This window comes from Poromitra crassiceps (assembly GCF_964638095.1).
Source record: "Poromitra crassiceps genome assembly, chromosome: 6".
Lineage (NCBI taxonomy): Eukaryota > Metazoa > Chordata > Actinopteri > Beryciformes > Melamphaidae > Poromitra > Poromitra crassiceps.
Window position 1 is genome coordinate 1,780,732 of NC_139627.1, and position 17,994 is coordinate 1,798,725.

General features: G+C 46.3%; 1 protein-coding gene across 1 annotated transcript in view; it reads left to right on the plus strand.

The window, feature by feature from the left end:
* The window catches only part of ift122 (intraflagellar transport 122 homolog (Chlamydomonas)), a 59,174-nt gene that overhangs the window by 13,877 nt on the left and 27,303 nt on the right, over positions 1–17,994 (plus strand). The window contains exons 11-18 of the mRNA XM_083638550.1: positions 1,211–1,413; positions 3,922–4,059; positions 4,654–4,818; positions 5,053–5,250; positions 6,427–6,567; positions 6,810–6,863; positions 11,564–11,725; positions 14,072–14,238. Coding sequence (XP_083494676.1) covers positions 1,211–1,413; positions 3,922–4,059; positions 4,654–4,818; positions 5,053–5,250; positions 6,427–6,567; positions 6,810–6,863; positions 11,564–11,725; positions 14,072–14,238 — 1,228 coding nt within the window. The remainder of the gene's footprint in view (positions 1–1,210; positions 1,414–3,921; positions 4,060–4,653; positions 4,819–5,052; positions 5,251–6,426; positions 6,568–6,809; positions 6,864–11,563; positions 11,726–14,071; positions 14,239–17,994) is intronic.

Consider the following 17,994-nt stretch of genomic DNA (forward strand, 5'->3'; position numbering starts at 1 on the left):
GTCAGACTAAACTCCGGCTGACACCCCAAAAACCTACAATCCGCTACAGAAAAATGTATATTGTTCGTTTATTAACTGGCCCCTGGCCTTCTATCATTTCACGAAAGTGGCCCCCGGGCAAAGCAAGTTGAGTATCCCTGCCCTAACCCATGTAGGAGACATGATGGAGATCTACTCTGATGCCACTTTCAATATACAGTATACGATGTGTACTCAAGCACGGGGAGCTCGGTGGTAGAGCTGTCGCCTCGCAGTCAGAAGGTCCTGAGTTCGATTCTTGCCTGGGACACTGTGGGCGCTGTGGTTGTGTTCCCCCCCCATATCTTCAGTGCCTACTGCCCAGGTGGGGTATCTCGTCGTAAGGGCCTTTCTGTCTGTGTGGAGTTTGCATGTTCTCCCCGTGCTCCCCCAGGGGGGTTCCTCCGTATATAACCCCCCCCCCATTAAAAACATGCAGAAGATCAGATCGTCATCGTCATCCGACCAGTGACGACAACATCCGAAGTCGGTCCCCGGGCGCTGTACGAGAAAGCGGCCACTGCTCCTGGCCTGCCCCCCGGAGGAAAGGACAAAGCCAGGATGGGTTAAATGCAGAGGACAAATTTCACCGTGTGTGTTTGTGGCCTTCCGTGCATGTGTTGATGTGTAATCGTGTGACAATCAAGACGGGCTTGTCCGTCTGAAATCGTTAAAATCGTTATCGTTAAGCATTCAGTGAAGTGACGTGAAGGATTTTTCTGGCAGGGTATGTATTTTTTCATATGAAGGATTTCATCCCCCCCAAGACATATTTGTATTGAACTTTTTTGCAACGCAGAGAAATACAACAATGCACAGACATAATACACCAACGCAAAATATCGACCATCGGACAAACCTTTAAATTAATGAGTCCATATTTCAAATGCACAAATGATTCTATACTTTAAAAAAAAGACTAAACTCCAAAGATGACTCATAACTTTAATAGGATCCTACTTGATTTACTTTCATACCAGTCACTCAATGGCTTTTGTAAGGATAGGAGATCTGTTTTCTGAAATGACGATTATAATTTTTTTAAATTAAATTCTTCATATAATAAAGAAGAGAATGGACAGTCTATCTTCTCTCCAGTATTTCATGTCTGACACACAGCTGTGAGCAGGCTGACCCAACAGGACACACTGGCCAAAATATTTTGACCTTACTGACCCCACCGTTCCCCCAGTGAGGATCAAGTGCCGCGAGCTGGTGAAGAAGATCGCCATCTACAGGAACCGTCTAGCCATCCAGCTGCCGGAGAAGATCCTCATCTATGAGCTGTACTCGGACGACTCCTCAGACATGCACTACCGCATCAAGGAGAAGATCTGCAGGAAGCTGGAATGCAACTTGCTGGTGGTCTGCTCTCAGCACATCATCTTGTGTCAGGTCAGTCGGTGGTGGTCTGCTCTCAGCACATCATCTTGTGTCAGGTCAGTCTCAGCACATCATCTTGTGTCAGGTCAGTCGGTGCAGCGATAGAGTGCCTCAAAGAAGCACACATATGTTTGCTGTAAACATGTTGTGATGGCCACTTCCTTTGGCTGTTTGCTTTTTCTGTCTTTCCTCAAATATTCTGTGACAAACCGCATTCCTTAAGTCACTTTTCTCAGGCTACATCCTAGAGTCCGACCGATATATCGGTCCACCGATATTATCGGTGATATTGGCCGATGACCGATATATCGGTATCGGCCGGTATGTTGGCCGATATTGCCGATATTTTCTTTTGTATTTTTTAAAGTTATAGACATCATGTTGTGTATATTTAATCTTTGTTCTTCACTCGTTATATTTTATATTTGGTCTATTTGTGTTTTTGTATTTCTAGTTATTTATAATTATTAAATTCCCAGTGAAGTTTACCGTTTCATTGCATTGATGTCATTTTGGACAATAAAGTTGATTGATAAGCTGTAAAATATCCTGCCTACATTGCAAATCACAAGTAATATCAAGTCATATTGTTGTCAAGTGTTTGATATTTGAGGGATCATTGCAAAAAAACAGTGTCATATAATGTGTATAATATATGATATAAGAATATCGGCCGATATATCGATATCGGAATTTTTTAACTCCCTAATATCGGCATCGACCTCAAAAATCCAGTATGGGTCTCTGCTACATTCCACTGACGTGCAGTGATATTCTAGTTCTATGTAAATTACACTAATGCACAGTTGACAGATTGGGCAAGAGCCCGTACAGACATTTGGACACCATTAACATGATGGAGATGGAGTGAATCAGTGGTTAGCCGTGCTGCACTACAAGTCCAAACACCCAGGAGAAAAAAGAGGCATGTAGCAGCGCTGTGGAGTTTGCTGCTTTCCCAGATGTTTCTGCCTTACTTTGTAAAACGCTCCAGCTGTGCGTTGTGCTCCGCAGGCTCTGTCTCTCCCCCTCCTCAGCAGCTCTCTCTTCAAGCTAGAAAGAGGAGTGAGCAGGACGGGACCGCAACTCTGCGGTACCGCTGGGCTTGTCTCTGGGGCTTTTCTCTGCTTCTCGTCTCCCATGTGTTTGACAGAGGCTGGTAGGGAGGAGGAGCAGCCGTAACAGAGAGGTTATTTCCTTTTCAATCTGTCTGCGTGTGACAGAGGTGCCTCAGATCTCTCTCTTAATAGGCGTGCTCGTGTTTCATGCCTCAGTCACTTTGCACAGAGCATATAAATGGGCTGTGCTCGTACGGGTTGTGCATGTCTGTGTCAAACCAAACAGATGTTTATCGTCGTAGCGTCTCTTCCTGATGGGGACGCCACCACACGTCTCTTCCTGATGGGGACGCCACCACACGTCTCTTCCTGATGGGGACGCCACCACACGTCTCTTCCTGATGGGGACGCCACCACACTTTAGCCACGTTTTAAATAAGGGGAAGAGAACAATGTGGGAAGATTTGTGGGACATTTAAGAGTATGTTTATTATACAAAGTAAGGGGGCAGATTAACAGGCTGTCAAATGATAAAACCAGAATACTTTGGGCAAGGTTGAATGAATGAAACATTCACCTTCCATTTTCCCGCACAACTTTAGGTCAATTTAACATTAGATATTAGAGGTCCATCCTTATGGAATTCCAGCCCCCCTTCAATCAGAACCTGTAAGATAAGATAAGATAAGATAATCCTTTATTCGTCCCACAAGGGGAAATTTCAGTGCTACAGCAGCAAGTGGACAGGGTTAAAAAAAAGTGACAGCAACATAATAGCACGTATGATCAACAATAGTAAAAACAGAATATAGCAATTACACAAGTAAAAATTGCATTAAAAGCACAAAATTACATTAAAGTGCTAGATAAAAGTGCATTTAGCAGCCATTTTAGCAGCAATTTAAAAACCATTGTTCACTCAAGAGTGTACAGAATTAAAAAGTCTGACAGCCGCTGGGAGGAAATAACTCCGAAAAGCGAAAATGCTCCCTCACACACTTTGGATGAACTAGTCTGTTGGTGGTGAGGGAGCTCTCCAGGGCTGTCAGTGTCGTGCAGAGGATGGGAGTTGTTCAGAACCTGTCCATCATTGCCTATTTTTAAATCAAGAATGAAAAAAAGCCTGTTAAATCAATAATATCTCTTATCTGCATACATGTTTTAACTCTTCTTCTTTACTTTCTTTTCTTTTTTCGTTAAATTTAAATTTGATTTCATACTTGCTGATTTTGTTTCTACTTATGATGTTATACAAGTACAGGCCTCATATAGGCCCTTGAGCGTCTCTTGCCTCTACTTTGCACATTTCTTTTCTTATTTATCTTGATAACTTTCAGTATTTCTGTATGTTTTAATATGTGCTCAATTAAAAAAAATCCCCGCAGCTGCAAGTGAGTGTCTCGTCGTGTCAGGTGTGATTGTGGTCTCACCTCTCCTGCTTGGCTCTCTCTCTCTCGGGTAGGAGAAGAGGCTCCAGTGTCTGTCCTTCACCAGTGTGCGGGAGAAAGAATGGCTGATGGAGTCTCTCATCCGCTACATCAAAGTCATCGGCGGCCCGCCGGGCAGAGAGGGCCTGCTGGTGGGCCTGAAGAATGGAGCTGTGAGTGTTTTCTGAGGCCTATTTGAAGCGCATTCCCAAGTTAAATGACCTGTCAGAACACCCTCACACACACACCTACTCACTCAATGGTCTTAAGAACTGGAATAGAAAAGATGAATGTGTTTTGCACCGTGAAGGGACAAGCGCGAATTCGCAATAGCTGCGCCGGCATTATGCAAAATGCATAACACACACACACACACACACACACACACACACACACACACACACACACAGACACACACACACACACACTCACACACACTTCTCCATGCCAAATTTCAGACCCCTAGGGCAAAAACTGTGGCCACCAAAGGGTGGTGAACCTTTCGTGGACTGACCGACCGACCGACAGAGTGACTTATAGAGCTGCTTGGTCACAGCGTAAATAAAATAAAATAAACATCTATAGTGCTTTTTACATATTTTCAAGTCACAATATACATTCCTGATCCTTTTTTTTTTTTATATATATTTTGTATACTGTTCATATTATGTTCAATCCACATCCTGTTTGTCAGTGGGTCAAGTTCACACGATCGCTAATGTTCTCTTCTGATGTTTGTCCTGCTGGTCGTCGTTTCTCCGCCGTAGATCCTGAAGATATTTGTCGACAACCCGTTTGCCATCATGCTGCTGAAGCTGTCCACATCGGTGCGGTGTCTGGACATGAGCGCCTCCCGCAGTAAGCTGGCGGTGGTGGACGAGCACAACACCCTCCTGGTCTACGACATCAACACTAAGGAGCTGCTCTTTCAGGTCAGAGGTCAGAGGGCAGTGGAGGGGGTAAGAGTAGGGCTTACGTGTGCGTGACCGGCTTTAAATGTGAACTGCATTTCAGAGGTGTGCTGGAACTAATGGAAACAGCAGGGAAAAGCTACGTGATCATTATGTTTGCGTCATGTCTGCGCTCTTACTCGTGTTCCCTCTGCCTGGTCTGCCTAGAGCTCACTCCTACACCTTCTAACCTGGGTCTCCACCTCTTGTCCTCAGGAGCCTAATGCTAACAGCGTGGCCTGGAACACCCAGTGTGAGGACATGCTGTGCTTCTCCGGCAGCGGCTACCTGAACATCAAGGCTAGCAACTTCCCCGTGCACCAGCAGAAGCTGCAGGGCTTCGTGGTCGGCTACAACGGCTCCAAGATCTTCTGTCTGCACGTCTACTCCATGTCTGCCGTGGAGGTGCCGCAGGTGGGTGTGGTGTCAGCAGGGCGTGTCTGTCCTGGAGACAGCCAGCGTTGTTGGACAGGCATTCTTTTGTCTCGCTTTTGTCCCCCACCCCCAACCGCCCCTGTCAGCAAATTGTCATGAACACAAACACAGACTTGTGAACTCCATACCAAATGCCCCCTAGGGCAAAAACTGTGGCCGCCAAAGGGTGGGGACATTATGAGTTACCTATTCACCTTATTCACCACGCCCACTTTTTCTCTCTTCCGTGTTAGACGCAATTGTATTTGTTCTTCCGGTTCAGCGCTAGTTGGCGGCCAATTTCAAAACAAAACGTCACTATAATAATGAATGAAGTTTGGCAACATTCAGAAGCTACACTGAGGCCAACTTCAGTTACATGTTCATAGCGTTACTGCTGTGAGGAGCCGATGGCTGTACCCGGTCGGCATTTAACGTTAGTTACAAAAGCACGTCGACAGTGTTTTCTCACTACCAGTAGCCTACAGTAGGGGGTTGACAGATACTAGCTAGTCCGACCGGTGTCAGCACAGACAATGCTCTCAGTCCTCGCTGCTCCTTAAATATTTCCAAATAGGCGTTATTCTGATAAACTGGTTAAACTTTTGGAATGTTACGTTCTCACCCGAAAAAATATTAAAACTTTAAAACAGTTAGTTTCTTTGCTTGAAAACAGCTTTTTGGCAAGTCCAAAAATGACTACGGTAGGCGTAATCTACGTCCGTGTCTAAAACGGAAAGACGATTACAAAATGACGTCATGCAGAAGCGTCCTTATATGGGCAAAGAATAAGGTGAATAGAGAGGCTAGTCGCAGCTAAGAAGTACAACACTGTACTGATGTGTCAGTTAGAGAGTCAGAGAAGTACAACACTGTACTGATGTGTCAGTTAGAGAGTCAGAAGTACAACACTGTACTGATGTGTCAGTTAGAGAGTCAGAGAAGTACAACACTGTACTGATGTGTCAGTTAGAGAGTCAGAGAAGTACAACACTGTACTGATGTGTCAGTTAGAGAGTCAGAGAAGTACAACACTGTACTTATGTGTCAGTTAGAGAGTCAGAGAGAAGGTGAGGAGGATATCGTTTTGTAGGTGATGCCCCCCAGCCCTTCATATTCATTCGTGGGGTTTATTGCTGTGCTGCTTTTTGACGGTGATGATGTTGCTCCTTCCAGTCTGCGCCCATGTACCAGTACCTGGAGAAGAGGATGTTTAAGGAGGCCTACCAGATCGCCTGCCTGGGTGTGACGGACAACGACTGGAGGGATCTGGCCACAGAAGCCCTGGAGGGACTTGACTTTGACACAGCCAAGAAGGCCAGTCAGACATGCACACATCTGATCTGATTAGGAACAGTGGTGCCATCAACACACTATGCACGCACGCGCACACACAAACACACATGTGCGCACACACATGCACACACACATGCACACACACACACACACACACACACACACACACACACACGGTGCCATTCTCCTGTCCATCACATGGGGCAGTGAGATGTAGCTAGGCAGTCCGCTGAGTGATTTCTCCTGTGTTTGCCTCTCTGCAGGCCTTCATCAGAGTGAGGGACCTGCGCTACCTGGAGCTCATCAATAGCATCGAGGTAAAACCTGCTCTATAGAACAGGGGTTCCCCAACTTTTTCATCTTGGGACCCTAAAGATACATTTTGTGTCTCCCTGTGACCCAGACTCACAAAAAACATACGGTAATGAGTTGCCATGACGACCAGTTGGCGACCCACCCCCCCCACAGGTCCACAACCCAAATTGGGTCCCGACCCATAGTTTGGGAAACACTGATTTAGAAAGGAGAGAAAAACAAATCCTTCCCAATTAACCAAGACCAAGTGTTGTGTCTTGAAAAACTTTGAAAAAAGTGTGCCAAGAGCTGTAGCCAGGGTGAAACACAGGATATACTAACTGTCCAGAGCTCTGACATCATTAAACACAGGGTTAAACACAGGATATACTAACTGTCCAGAGCTCTGACATCATTAAACACAGGGTGAAACACAGGATATACTAACTGTCCAGAGCTCTGACATCATTAAACACAGGGTGAAACACAGGATATACTAACTGTCCAGAGCGCTGACATCATTAAACACAGGGTGAAACACAGGATATACTAACTGTCCAGAGCGCTGACATCATTAAACACAGGGTGAAACACAGGATATACTAACTGTCCAGAGCTCTGACATCATTAAACACAGGGTAAAACACAGGATATACTAACTGTCCAGAGCTCTGACATCATTAAACACAGGGTGAAACACAGGATATACTAACTGTCCAGAGCTCTGACATCATTAAACACAGGGTTAAACACAGGATATACTAACTGTCCAGAGATCTGACATCATTAAACACAGGGTTAAACACAGGATATACTAACTGTCCAGAGCTCTAACATCATTAAACACAGGGTGAAACACAGGATATACTAACTGTCCAGAGCTCTGACATCATTAAACACAGGGTTAAACACAGGATATACTAACTGTCCAGAGCTCTGACATCATTAAAGAGAGCTGTACCCAGGGTGAAACACAGGATATACTAACTGTCCAGAGCTCTGACATCATTAAAGAGAGCTGTAGCCAGGGTGAAACACAGGATATACTAACTGTCCAGAGCTCTGACATCATTAAAGAGAGCTGTAGCCAGGGTGAAACACAGGATATACTAACTGTCCAGAGCGCTGACATCATTAAACACAGGGTGAAACACAGGATATACTAACTGTCCAGAGCGCTGACATCATTAAACACAGGGTGAAACACAGGATATACTAACTGTCCAGAGCTCTGACATCATTAAACACAGGGTAAAACACAGGATATACTAACTGTCCAGAGCTCTGACATCATTAAACACAGGGTGAAACACAGGATATACTAACTGTCCAGAGCTCTGACATCATTAAACACAGGGTTAAACACAGGATATACTAACTGTCCAGAGATCTGACATCATTAAACACAGGGTTAAACACAGGATATACTAACTGTCCAGAGCTCTAACATCATTAAACACAGGGTGAAACACAGGATATACTAACTGTCCAGAGCTCTGACATCATTAAACACAGGGTTAAACACAGGATATACTAACTGTCCAGAGCTCTGACATCATTAAAGAGAGCTGTACCCAGGGTGAAACACAGGATATACTAACTGTCCAGAGCTCTGACATCATTAAAGAGAGCTGTAGCCAGGGTGAAACACAGGATATACTAACTGTCCAGAGCTCTGACATCATTAAAGAGAGCTGTAGCCAGGGTGAAACACAGGATATACTAACTGTCCAGAGCTCTGACATCATTAAACACAGGGTGAAACACAGGATATACTAACTGTCCAGAGCTCTGACATCATTAAAGAGAGCTGTAGCCAGGGTGAAACACAGGATATACTAACTGTCCAGAGCTCTGACATCATTAAACACAGGGTGAAACACAGGATATACTAACTGTCCAGAGCTCTGACATCATTAAACACAGGGTTAAACACAGGATATACTAACTGTCCAGAGCTCTGACATCATTAAACACAGGGTGAAACACAGGATATACTAACTGTCCAGAGCTCTGACATCATTAAAGAGAGCTGTAGCCAGGGTGAAACACAGGATATACTAACTGTCCAGAGCTCTGACATCATTAAACACAGGGTTAAACACAGGATATACTAACTGTCCAGAGCTCTGACATCATTAAACACAGGGTGAAACACAGGATATACAGTACTAACTGTCCAGAGCTCTGACATCATTAAAGAGAGCTGTAGCCAGGGTGAAACACAGGATATACTAACTGTCCAGAGCTCTGACATCATTAAAGAGAGCTGTAGCCAGGGTGAAACACAGGATATACTAACTGTCCAGAGCTCTGACATCATTAAAGAGAGCTGTAGCCAGGGTGAAACACAGGATATACTAACTGTCCAGAGCTCTGACATCATTAAACACAGGGTGAAACACAGGATATACTAACTGTCCAGAGCTCTGACATCATTAAACACAGGGTGAAACAGAGGATATACTAACTGTCCAGAGCTCTGACATCATTAAACACAGGGTGAAACACAGGATATACTAACTGTCCAGAGCTCTGACATCATTAAACACAGGGTGAAACACAGGATATACTAACTGTCCAGAGCTCTGACATCATTAAAGAGAGCTGTAGCCAGGGTGAAACACAGGATATACTAACTGTCCAGAGCTCTGACATCATTAAACACAGGGTGAAACACAGGATATACTAACTGTCCAGAGCTCTGACATCATTAAACACAGGGTGAAACACAGGATATACTAACTGTCCAGAGCTCTGACATCATTAAACACAGGGTGAAACACAGGATATACTAACTGTCCAGAGCGCTGACATCATTAAAGAGAGCTGTAGCCAGGGTGAAACACAGGATATACTAACTGTCCAGAGCTCTGACATCATTAAACACAGGGTGAAACACAGGATATACTAACTGTCCAGAGCTCTGACATCATTAAACACAGGGTGAAACACAGGATATACTAACTGTCCAGAGCGCTGACATCATTAAAGAGAGCTGTAGCCAGGGTGAAACACAGGATATACTAACTGTCCAGAGCTCTGACATCATTAAACACAGGGTGAAACACAGGATATACTAACTGTCCAGAGCTCTGACATCATTAAACACAGGGTGAAACACAGGATATACTAACTGTCCAGAGCTCTGACATCATTAAAGAGAGCTGTAGCCAGGGTGAAACACAGGATATACTAACTGTCCAGAGCTCTGACATCTTAAACACAGGGTGAAACACAGGATATACTAACTGTCCAGAGCTCTGACATCATTAAACACAGGGTGAAACACAGGATATACTAACTGTCCAGAGCGCTGACATCATTAAAGAGAGCTGTAGCCAGGGTGAAACACAGGATATACTAACTGTCCAGAGCTCTGACATCATTAAACACAGGGTGAAACACAGGATATACTAACTGTCCAGAGCTCTGACATCATTAAACACAGGGTGAAACACAGGATATACTAACTGTCCAGAGCTCTGACATCATTAAACACAGGGTGAAACACAGGATATACTAACTGTCCAGAGCTCTGACATCATTAAACACAGGGTGAAACACAGGATATACTAACTGTCCAGAGCTCTGACATCATTAAACACAGGGTTAAACACAGGATATACTAACTGTCCAGAGCTCTGACATCATTAAAGAGAGCTGTAGCCAGGGTGAAACACAGGATATACTAACTGTCCAGAGCTCTGACATCATTAAACACAGGGTGAAACACAGGATATACTAACTGTCCAGAGCTCTGACATCATTAAACACAGGGTGAAACACAGGATATACTAACTGTCCAGAGCTCTGACATCATTAAACACAGGGTGAAACACAGGACATACTAACTGTCCAGAGCGCTGACATCATTAAAGAGAGCTGTAGCCAGGGTGAAACACAGGATATACTAACTTTCCAGAGCTCTGACATCATTAAAGAGAGCTGTAGCCAGAGTGAAACACAGGACATACTAACTGTCCAGAGCTCTGACATCATTAAAGACAGCTGTAGCCAGGGTGAAACACAGGATATACTAACTGTCCAGAGCGCTGACATCATTAAAGGCAGACAGGGGTCGGCCCTCATTATACCTTTAATTGCTGGCTTTCCTCTGGGCTGCGGTTCAAACCCTAGAACAGGGGAGTAACCTGTATCTGCATGACGACCTGTTAGCCGAACCACACACACGCACGCGCACACACACACACACACACACACACACACACACACGCACACACACACTTCAGCACGGCTTCAGCGCGCGCTCATGTGCTCAGGTTTCCTGAAGGGAGGAAAGTGTTTTAATGTGAACTTGGCTGATCCCTTGGGAATGTTATTGCTCTGTTCCCGTTTGAAAAGGGTAACACTTCCGTCTTTGATAAAACATGCTTTTTTCTGGTGATATGGAAAGAAAGGCTCATTGAATTCCATAAAAATGGCGTTTGTTCTCTCATTCCTATATAACTAGACAGACACACCTTTTAGCGGGGCGATGAATCAGCAGTGATTTCAGCTGATTTCATCCAACCAGCCACTCATTTCTCTGCTGCCTTCTGTGTGGCGTCTCTCTGTGTGCGCGTGCGCGTGCACGACTGATTACGTGTGTGTGTGTGTGTGTGTGTGTGTGTGTGTGTGTGTGTGCGCGCGCGTGCGTGCGTGTGTGTGTGTGTATTTATCTCCCTACACATGCCTGTGTTTGCCTCGACCTGATTTGCAGGAGAGGAAGAAGCGGGGTGAGAACGACAATGAGCTGTTCCTGGCAGACGTCTGTGCTTACCAGAGCAAATTCCACGAGGCGGCCAAACTCTACAAACGCACCGGCCATGAAGCCCGAGCCCTGAGCATGTACACCGACCTGCGCATGTTCGAGTACGCCAAGGTGATGACATCATCGAGCGACGGAACAAACACACACACACACACACACACACACACACACACAGACACACACACACACACACACAGACAATATGTCTTTTTAATAATACAGACACAAAGACCTGGACAGCGTTGCATGTTTGAGGGGTGTAGAACATATGTTTCACTTCACCGTGTGCCGTTTCGCCAAGTTGGGGCCCTGAACTGTGTTCAAACGGACCCCCTTCACAGTCTGTCTTTCATCTCCTCATATATCACTGGAATCGCCATATATATCATCTGATCAGTGTACACACACACACACACACACACGCACACACACACACGCGCGCGCACACACACACTGTCTGTCCACTTACACACATAGCCATGTGGAACACCAGGCTAACCTACACACGCAGATACAATTGGAAATGGAGCAGAGAAAGAGAAAGATTGTCCGCTATTATGTGAATTCTTTGGTGAGGTCAGTTGGAGTTGAGACAAACTCCTGCGTCGTGCGTTTACGTGTGGGGGACACTTTGATCATGCCATGCATTCACGGCCGTGACTCCTCCCTGTATATTTGTGTGTGTGTGTGTGCGTGTGCGTGTGCGTGTGTGTATCAGAGTGTGTTTGTGTTTGATGTGACTGCTGTATATTTGTGTGTGTGTGTGTGTGTGTGCGTGTGCGTGTGCGTGTGTGTCTATCAGAGTGTGTTTGTGTTTGATGTGACTGCTGTATATTTGTGCGGCCGTGCGGCCATCTGGCCCTGCAGACGTTTGTTTGAGCTGGACGGACACCGGAGGGGAAAGGCCTCCTGGCTCGGCTGCTGTTTGTGTGACACTCACTTCCTCCTGTCTCAGCCTTGACCCAGACGCTCCCAGACGCTGCCTCTATCTGTCTGAAGTTGAACTGCACTTCCAGGACAGATGTTCTAATCCGGATGGATTAGGATTATACCTGAAAAAAATGTGTTCTGTCACATACTTTGCCTTCATGAGTGCCTGTCATGAGTGTTAAAGGGATAGGCCAACTTTTTGTGAGTTTAGGCCATTTGTCATATTGCCTATATTAAAACTAGAACGTGCATGGCTTTATTTTCAATCTGCGTGCAGTACAAACTGTGGTAGAGCCCTCTCACTGCTAATAGCTTAGCGCTACAATGGCGGTCTATGGGATTTTGGCCCAGTCCAGTTCAGTCACCAAAAAATTTAAATACACATTCCAACAGCGCCAAAAACAGTCACATACACGGTGTGACTCGTGTACTTGTGTGACTCGTGTGACTCGTGGTGTGACTCGTGTACTCACCATATGATGAAATAATCATCCAAAATTACGTTAAATGGTTATTATTGTAGTAATTCCACACACCAAGACCTAAACAAAGAGTAACTGAACTAACCGAAGTGACTTCCTCCTTTGCCATGTGGCACAGACGCTGTGTGCAGGCATCATGTGGCACAGACGCTGTGTGCAGGCATCATGTGGCACAGACGCTGTGTGCAGGCATCATGTGGCACAGACGCTGTGTGCAGGCATCATGTGGCACAGACGCTGTGTGCAGGCATCATGTGGCACAGACGCTGTGTGCAGGCATCATGTGGCACAGACGCTGTGTGCAGGCATCATGTGGCACAGACGCTGTGTGCAGGCATCATGTGGCACAGACGCTGTGTGCAGGCATCATGTGGCACAGACGCTGTGTGCAGGCATCATGTGGCACAGACGCTGTGTGCAGGCATCATGTGGCACAGACGCTGTGTGCAGGCATCATGTGGCACAGACGCTGTGTGCAGGCATCATGTGGCACCGACGCTGTGTGCAGGCATCGGCTTACACTCCTGTCGCTGTTTGAATGTGCATTTTGGGCGACTGTACGGGACTAGGCCCCATAGACTTCCATTGTAGCGCTAAGCTATTAGCAGTGAGAGGGCTCTACCACAGTTTGTACTGCACGCAGATTGAAAATAAAGTGCATGTTCTAGTTTTAATATAAGCAATGTGGCAAATGGCCTAAACTCCCAAAAAGTTGGCCTATCCCTTTTAATGAGGATTTCTCAGTAAACTCTTAACTCTGTCTGTCTGTCTGTCTCTCCCTCTCCCTCTCTCTCTCTGTCTGTCTCTCTCTCTCTCTCTCTCTCTCTCTCTGTCTGTCTGTCTCTCTCTCTCTCTCTCTCTCTCTCTGTCCGTCTGTCTGTCTCTCCCTCTCTCTCTCTCTCCCTCCCTCTCTCTCTGTCCGTCTGTCTGTCTGTCTGTCTCTCTCTCTCTCTCTGTCTGTCTGTCTGTCTCTCTCTCTCTGTCCGTCTGTCTGTCTGTCTCTCCCTCCCTCTCTCTCTCCCTCTCTCTCTCTCTCTCTCTGCAGGACTTTGTAGTAGCGACAGACCCTAAGAACTCTCGGATGCTGATGACGAAGCAGGCAGACTGGGCCAGGAGCAGCCATGAGCCTCGAGCAGCAGCTGAGATGTACCTGACTGCAGGAGAACACAGCAAAGCCATAGACATTCTAGGAGAGCATGGCTGGGCAGACATGTGGGTGGCACTCATTCTATTACACTTTTTTATTATCATTATTTATTTATTTCTTGATAGTAGACAGAGAGAGATTGGGAGGGAGAGAGAGAGAGAGAGAGGGTTATAAACGACAAAGGTCCTAGTTCAGATTTGAACCCAGGACATTGCAGGCACTGTACATGATGTGTGCCATATTCACCTTATGTTCAGAAGTGGGCCAAATTCTTCCGGGTTGCTTTAACACTTCCGGCGGTCACGGCGCGACATACAAAAGAACGTCAGAAGAAGAGAGTTGTTATTGTAGCGGACAGTGCAGGGGGTAAAACAAAGAACGTAGCCTACTACTTTGAGCTTGGTACACAGCAAGCAGGCAGAGTATCCACTGTTAGCCAGGTCAGATAACGTTATCGTCGACAATGACGAGCACTTTCTTGTAAAACATACCTGGACTCCAACAAAGAAAGCTTAAGATGGTTTTCTCTCCTCCGAGCGCTCGAGCCACTTACGTCTATAAGACCCGCAGACGTTAACGTAATTCCCTGGAATGCGAGACTTAACGAGCCAGTTACATGGCGTTGCATTCTTAGACATTGCCGTTTGCTTTTATTTGGTATGTTACATACAATTGGCTAAATTATTAGTTAATTCAGAGTTAGATGATATTGGAGCAGCCGGCCTTTTTCTTTTTCTTTTTTTTTAGCCGGAAGTCGTGACACGACCACACAACCGGGTCAAATGGGCGTGGCTACATAAGGTGAATAGCATGGACACATGGACACATGGACACATGGACACATGGACACACTACACGTCAGTCGCTGTTCTGTTCGGATGACCTAACTTGCTGTCTTGTAACCGGGAGTCTTTGTGGCGTTGTGGTTTTCACACGATATGACTGAGCTGTGACAGGATCACACATGACAAGATATTTCACTAGGAGTCCACACACGCAGTCTCATAGGGCTGTCACTTTTTCCCAAAATAAAGTTCGAACGAACTTTAATTGCCCGAAATTCGTTCGAATATATTCGAAGTTTTTGGGTTAATTAAAATTTAAAAAAAATCAGGCCAGGCCACCGGATATCGGCCCGACGTGTTCGCTTGGATGCTCACAGTCACAACACTGCCTCACAAACTTGGCTGCATCCAACTCGAGACAACTTTTCAGACCCTGGAGACAATCTTTCTCAGAAGAGACTAACGTGACAAATCTGGAGACTTTTTCTGACATGGGATTAACATTACCAGCAAGCAGCAGTTGGTTAATTTTGGTTCATAAAAAAAATAAAAAAAATAAATAATAATAATCGAACAGGTCAATTATACATTCGAACATGCCCTCCTCCCCCATATTCGAAGTTGAATTCGAATTTCGAATGAAAAGTGACAGCCCTACAGTCTCACACAGGTCTGCTGCTCACGGCTTTATTTCTAAGCACACATGCTTGCACAACATACAGTATATATGGGGTCATTGTACACAATTGGTTCAAAATGTAAAATGTGTTTTTTGGTTGTGGAACAGCAGGTTGCACCAATTCGGCAGAATGGCCCATATACTTTCTCCATCTTTGTGCCTCAGACCACCTGCCTTCCTGTGTCTGCCTCAAACTGTGCCTTGCACTTTCATTGGCTGGAACACGATGAAGCTCCCGCCATGACCAGAGCCAACACTGATTTCCCTCTGATCTGGGGGGGGGGGGGGTTGTAGCCAAGTTCCAAAAACTGTCGCTGCGGGTTGGGAGCGTCTTGTCTGAACTAGGTCTTAAAGCCAACAGAGCAGCAGGACACCTCGTCTCATCTGAACTAGATATTAAAGCCAACAGAGTACCAGGACACCTCCAGCATCCAACTTGTAGTGTTAACATCAAGTACACAAACAGCTCGCACGCTGCTCTTCAACAGACTCAAGTGACCATACTGCATGAAATCGGCCACGCCCATCACGGGGGAGAGCTCTCCATTCATTTCCACACACCAGCATAATTTTCCTTCAATTAAACAGAGCTAAAAGCTGTTGTGTGGTGGGCTGCGCAGACAACACATGCAAAAAAAAAAATCGCCAATTTAAGTTTTTTTGTACTCCCGAGCAAAGCAAGGAAGCCATTGAGAATTGGCGAGAAGAAAAATGTCGATCTAGCTGTCAAGGAAGTAAGTTGGAGTGTTCATCTTCCGTATATATGATCTTTGTGTGCGACCATGCACGCGACATAGGAGAACACCAGGATTGGGGGGGGGGGAGTTTTTCCCCCCCGTTTTGAGCGTGGTTTCTGAATGATGACGCGCTCCGCTGTGTCTCTATAGTTCATGTTTCAAACGCAGAGTGTTGATGTCCCGCCTCCTTCCTCCACAGAGGGAGTTGGACATGTCCCGCCTCCTTCCTCCACAGAGGGAGTTGGACATGCCCCCCCTCCTTCCTCCACAGAGGCCTTCCTCCACAGAGGGAGTTGGACATGTCCCCCCTCCTTCCTCCACAGAGGGAGTTGGACATGTCCCCCCTCCTTCCTCCACAGAGGGAGTTGGACATGTCCCCCCTCCTTCCTCCACAGAGGGAGTTGGACATGTCCCCCCTCCTTCCTCCACAGAGGGAGTTGGACATGTCCCGCCTCCTTCCTCCACAGAGGGAGTTGGACATGTCCCCCCTCCTTCCTCCACAGAGGGAGTTGGACATGTCCCGCCTCCTTCCTCCACAGAGGGAGTTGGACATGTCCCGCCTCCTTCCTCCACAGAGGGAGTTGGACATGTCCCCCTCCTTCCTCCACAGAGGGAGTTGGACATGTCCCCCCTCCTTCCTCCACAGAGGGAGTTGGACATGTCCCGCCTCCTTCCTCCACAGAGGGAGTTGGACATGTCCCCCCTCCTTCCTCCACAGAGGGAGTTGGACATGTCCCGCCTCCTTCCTCCACAGATGGAGTTGGACATGTCCCCCCTCCTTCCTCCACAGAGGGAGTTGGACATGTCCAGCCTCCTTCCTCCACAGAGGGAGTTGGACATGTCCCGCCTCCTTCCTCCACAGAGGGAGTTGGACATGTCCCCCCTCCTTCCTCCACAGAGGGAGTTGGACATGTCCCCCCTCCTTCCTCCACGGAGGGAGTTGGACATGTTCAATTGCAAAAAGAGAGAGAGGCAACACTGGTTCATTAGTTGAAGTGGTTTGGCCGCAGGACTCTTTGGGTTTCTGATGCTACTTCTGTGTTCTGAGATTCTGTTTTTTTTGCCTGTGTATGCAAGTCCACACTGGCATGTCAGCATGCCATGTACTGTATATCACATTGTTGCTTTTACATGACATGATAGTGCATACTTTCCCTCTGTGTGTGTGTGTGTGTGTGTGTGTGTGTGTGTGTGTGTGTGTGTGTGTGTGGGTGGAAGAATGTATTGGTTTTGCCAGTGAAATCACACTGTTGACAGTTAACACTTACCACATTTATAAATGGCCTTGTATCATCTTCATAATTGTCTCTTTGGTTTGGGTGTGCATGCAAACTCCTCTTTCTCCTCACATCAAGTACAGACATATCTCACACAGCAGCATGCTCCTCAGTGTTAGAAGGTGTCTCTCACACAGCAGCATGCTCCTCAGTGTTAGAAGGTGTCTCTCACACAGCAGCATGCTCCTCAGTGTTAGAAGGTGTCTCTCACACAGCAGCATGCTCCTCTGTGTTAGAAGGTGTCTCTCACACAGCAGCATGCTCCTCAGTGTTAGAAGGTGTCTCTCACACAGCAGCATGATCCTCAGTGTTAGAAGGTGTCTCTCACACAGCAGCATGCTCC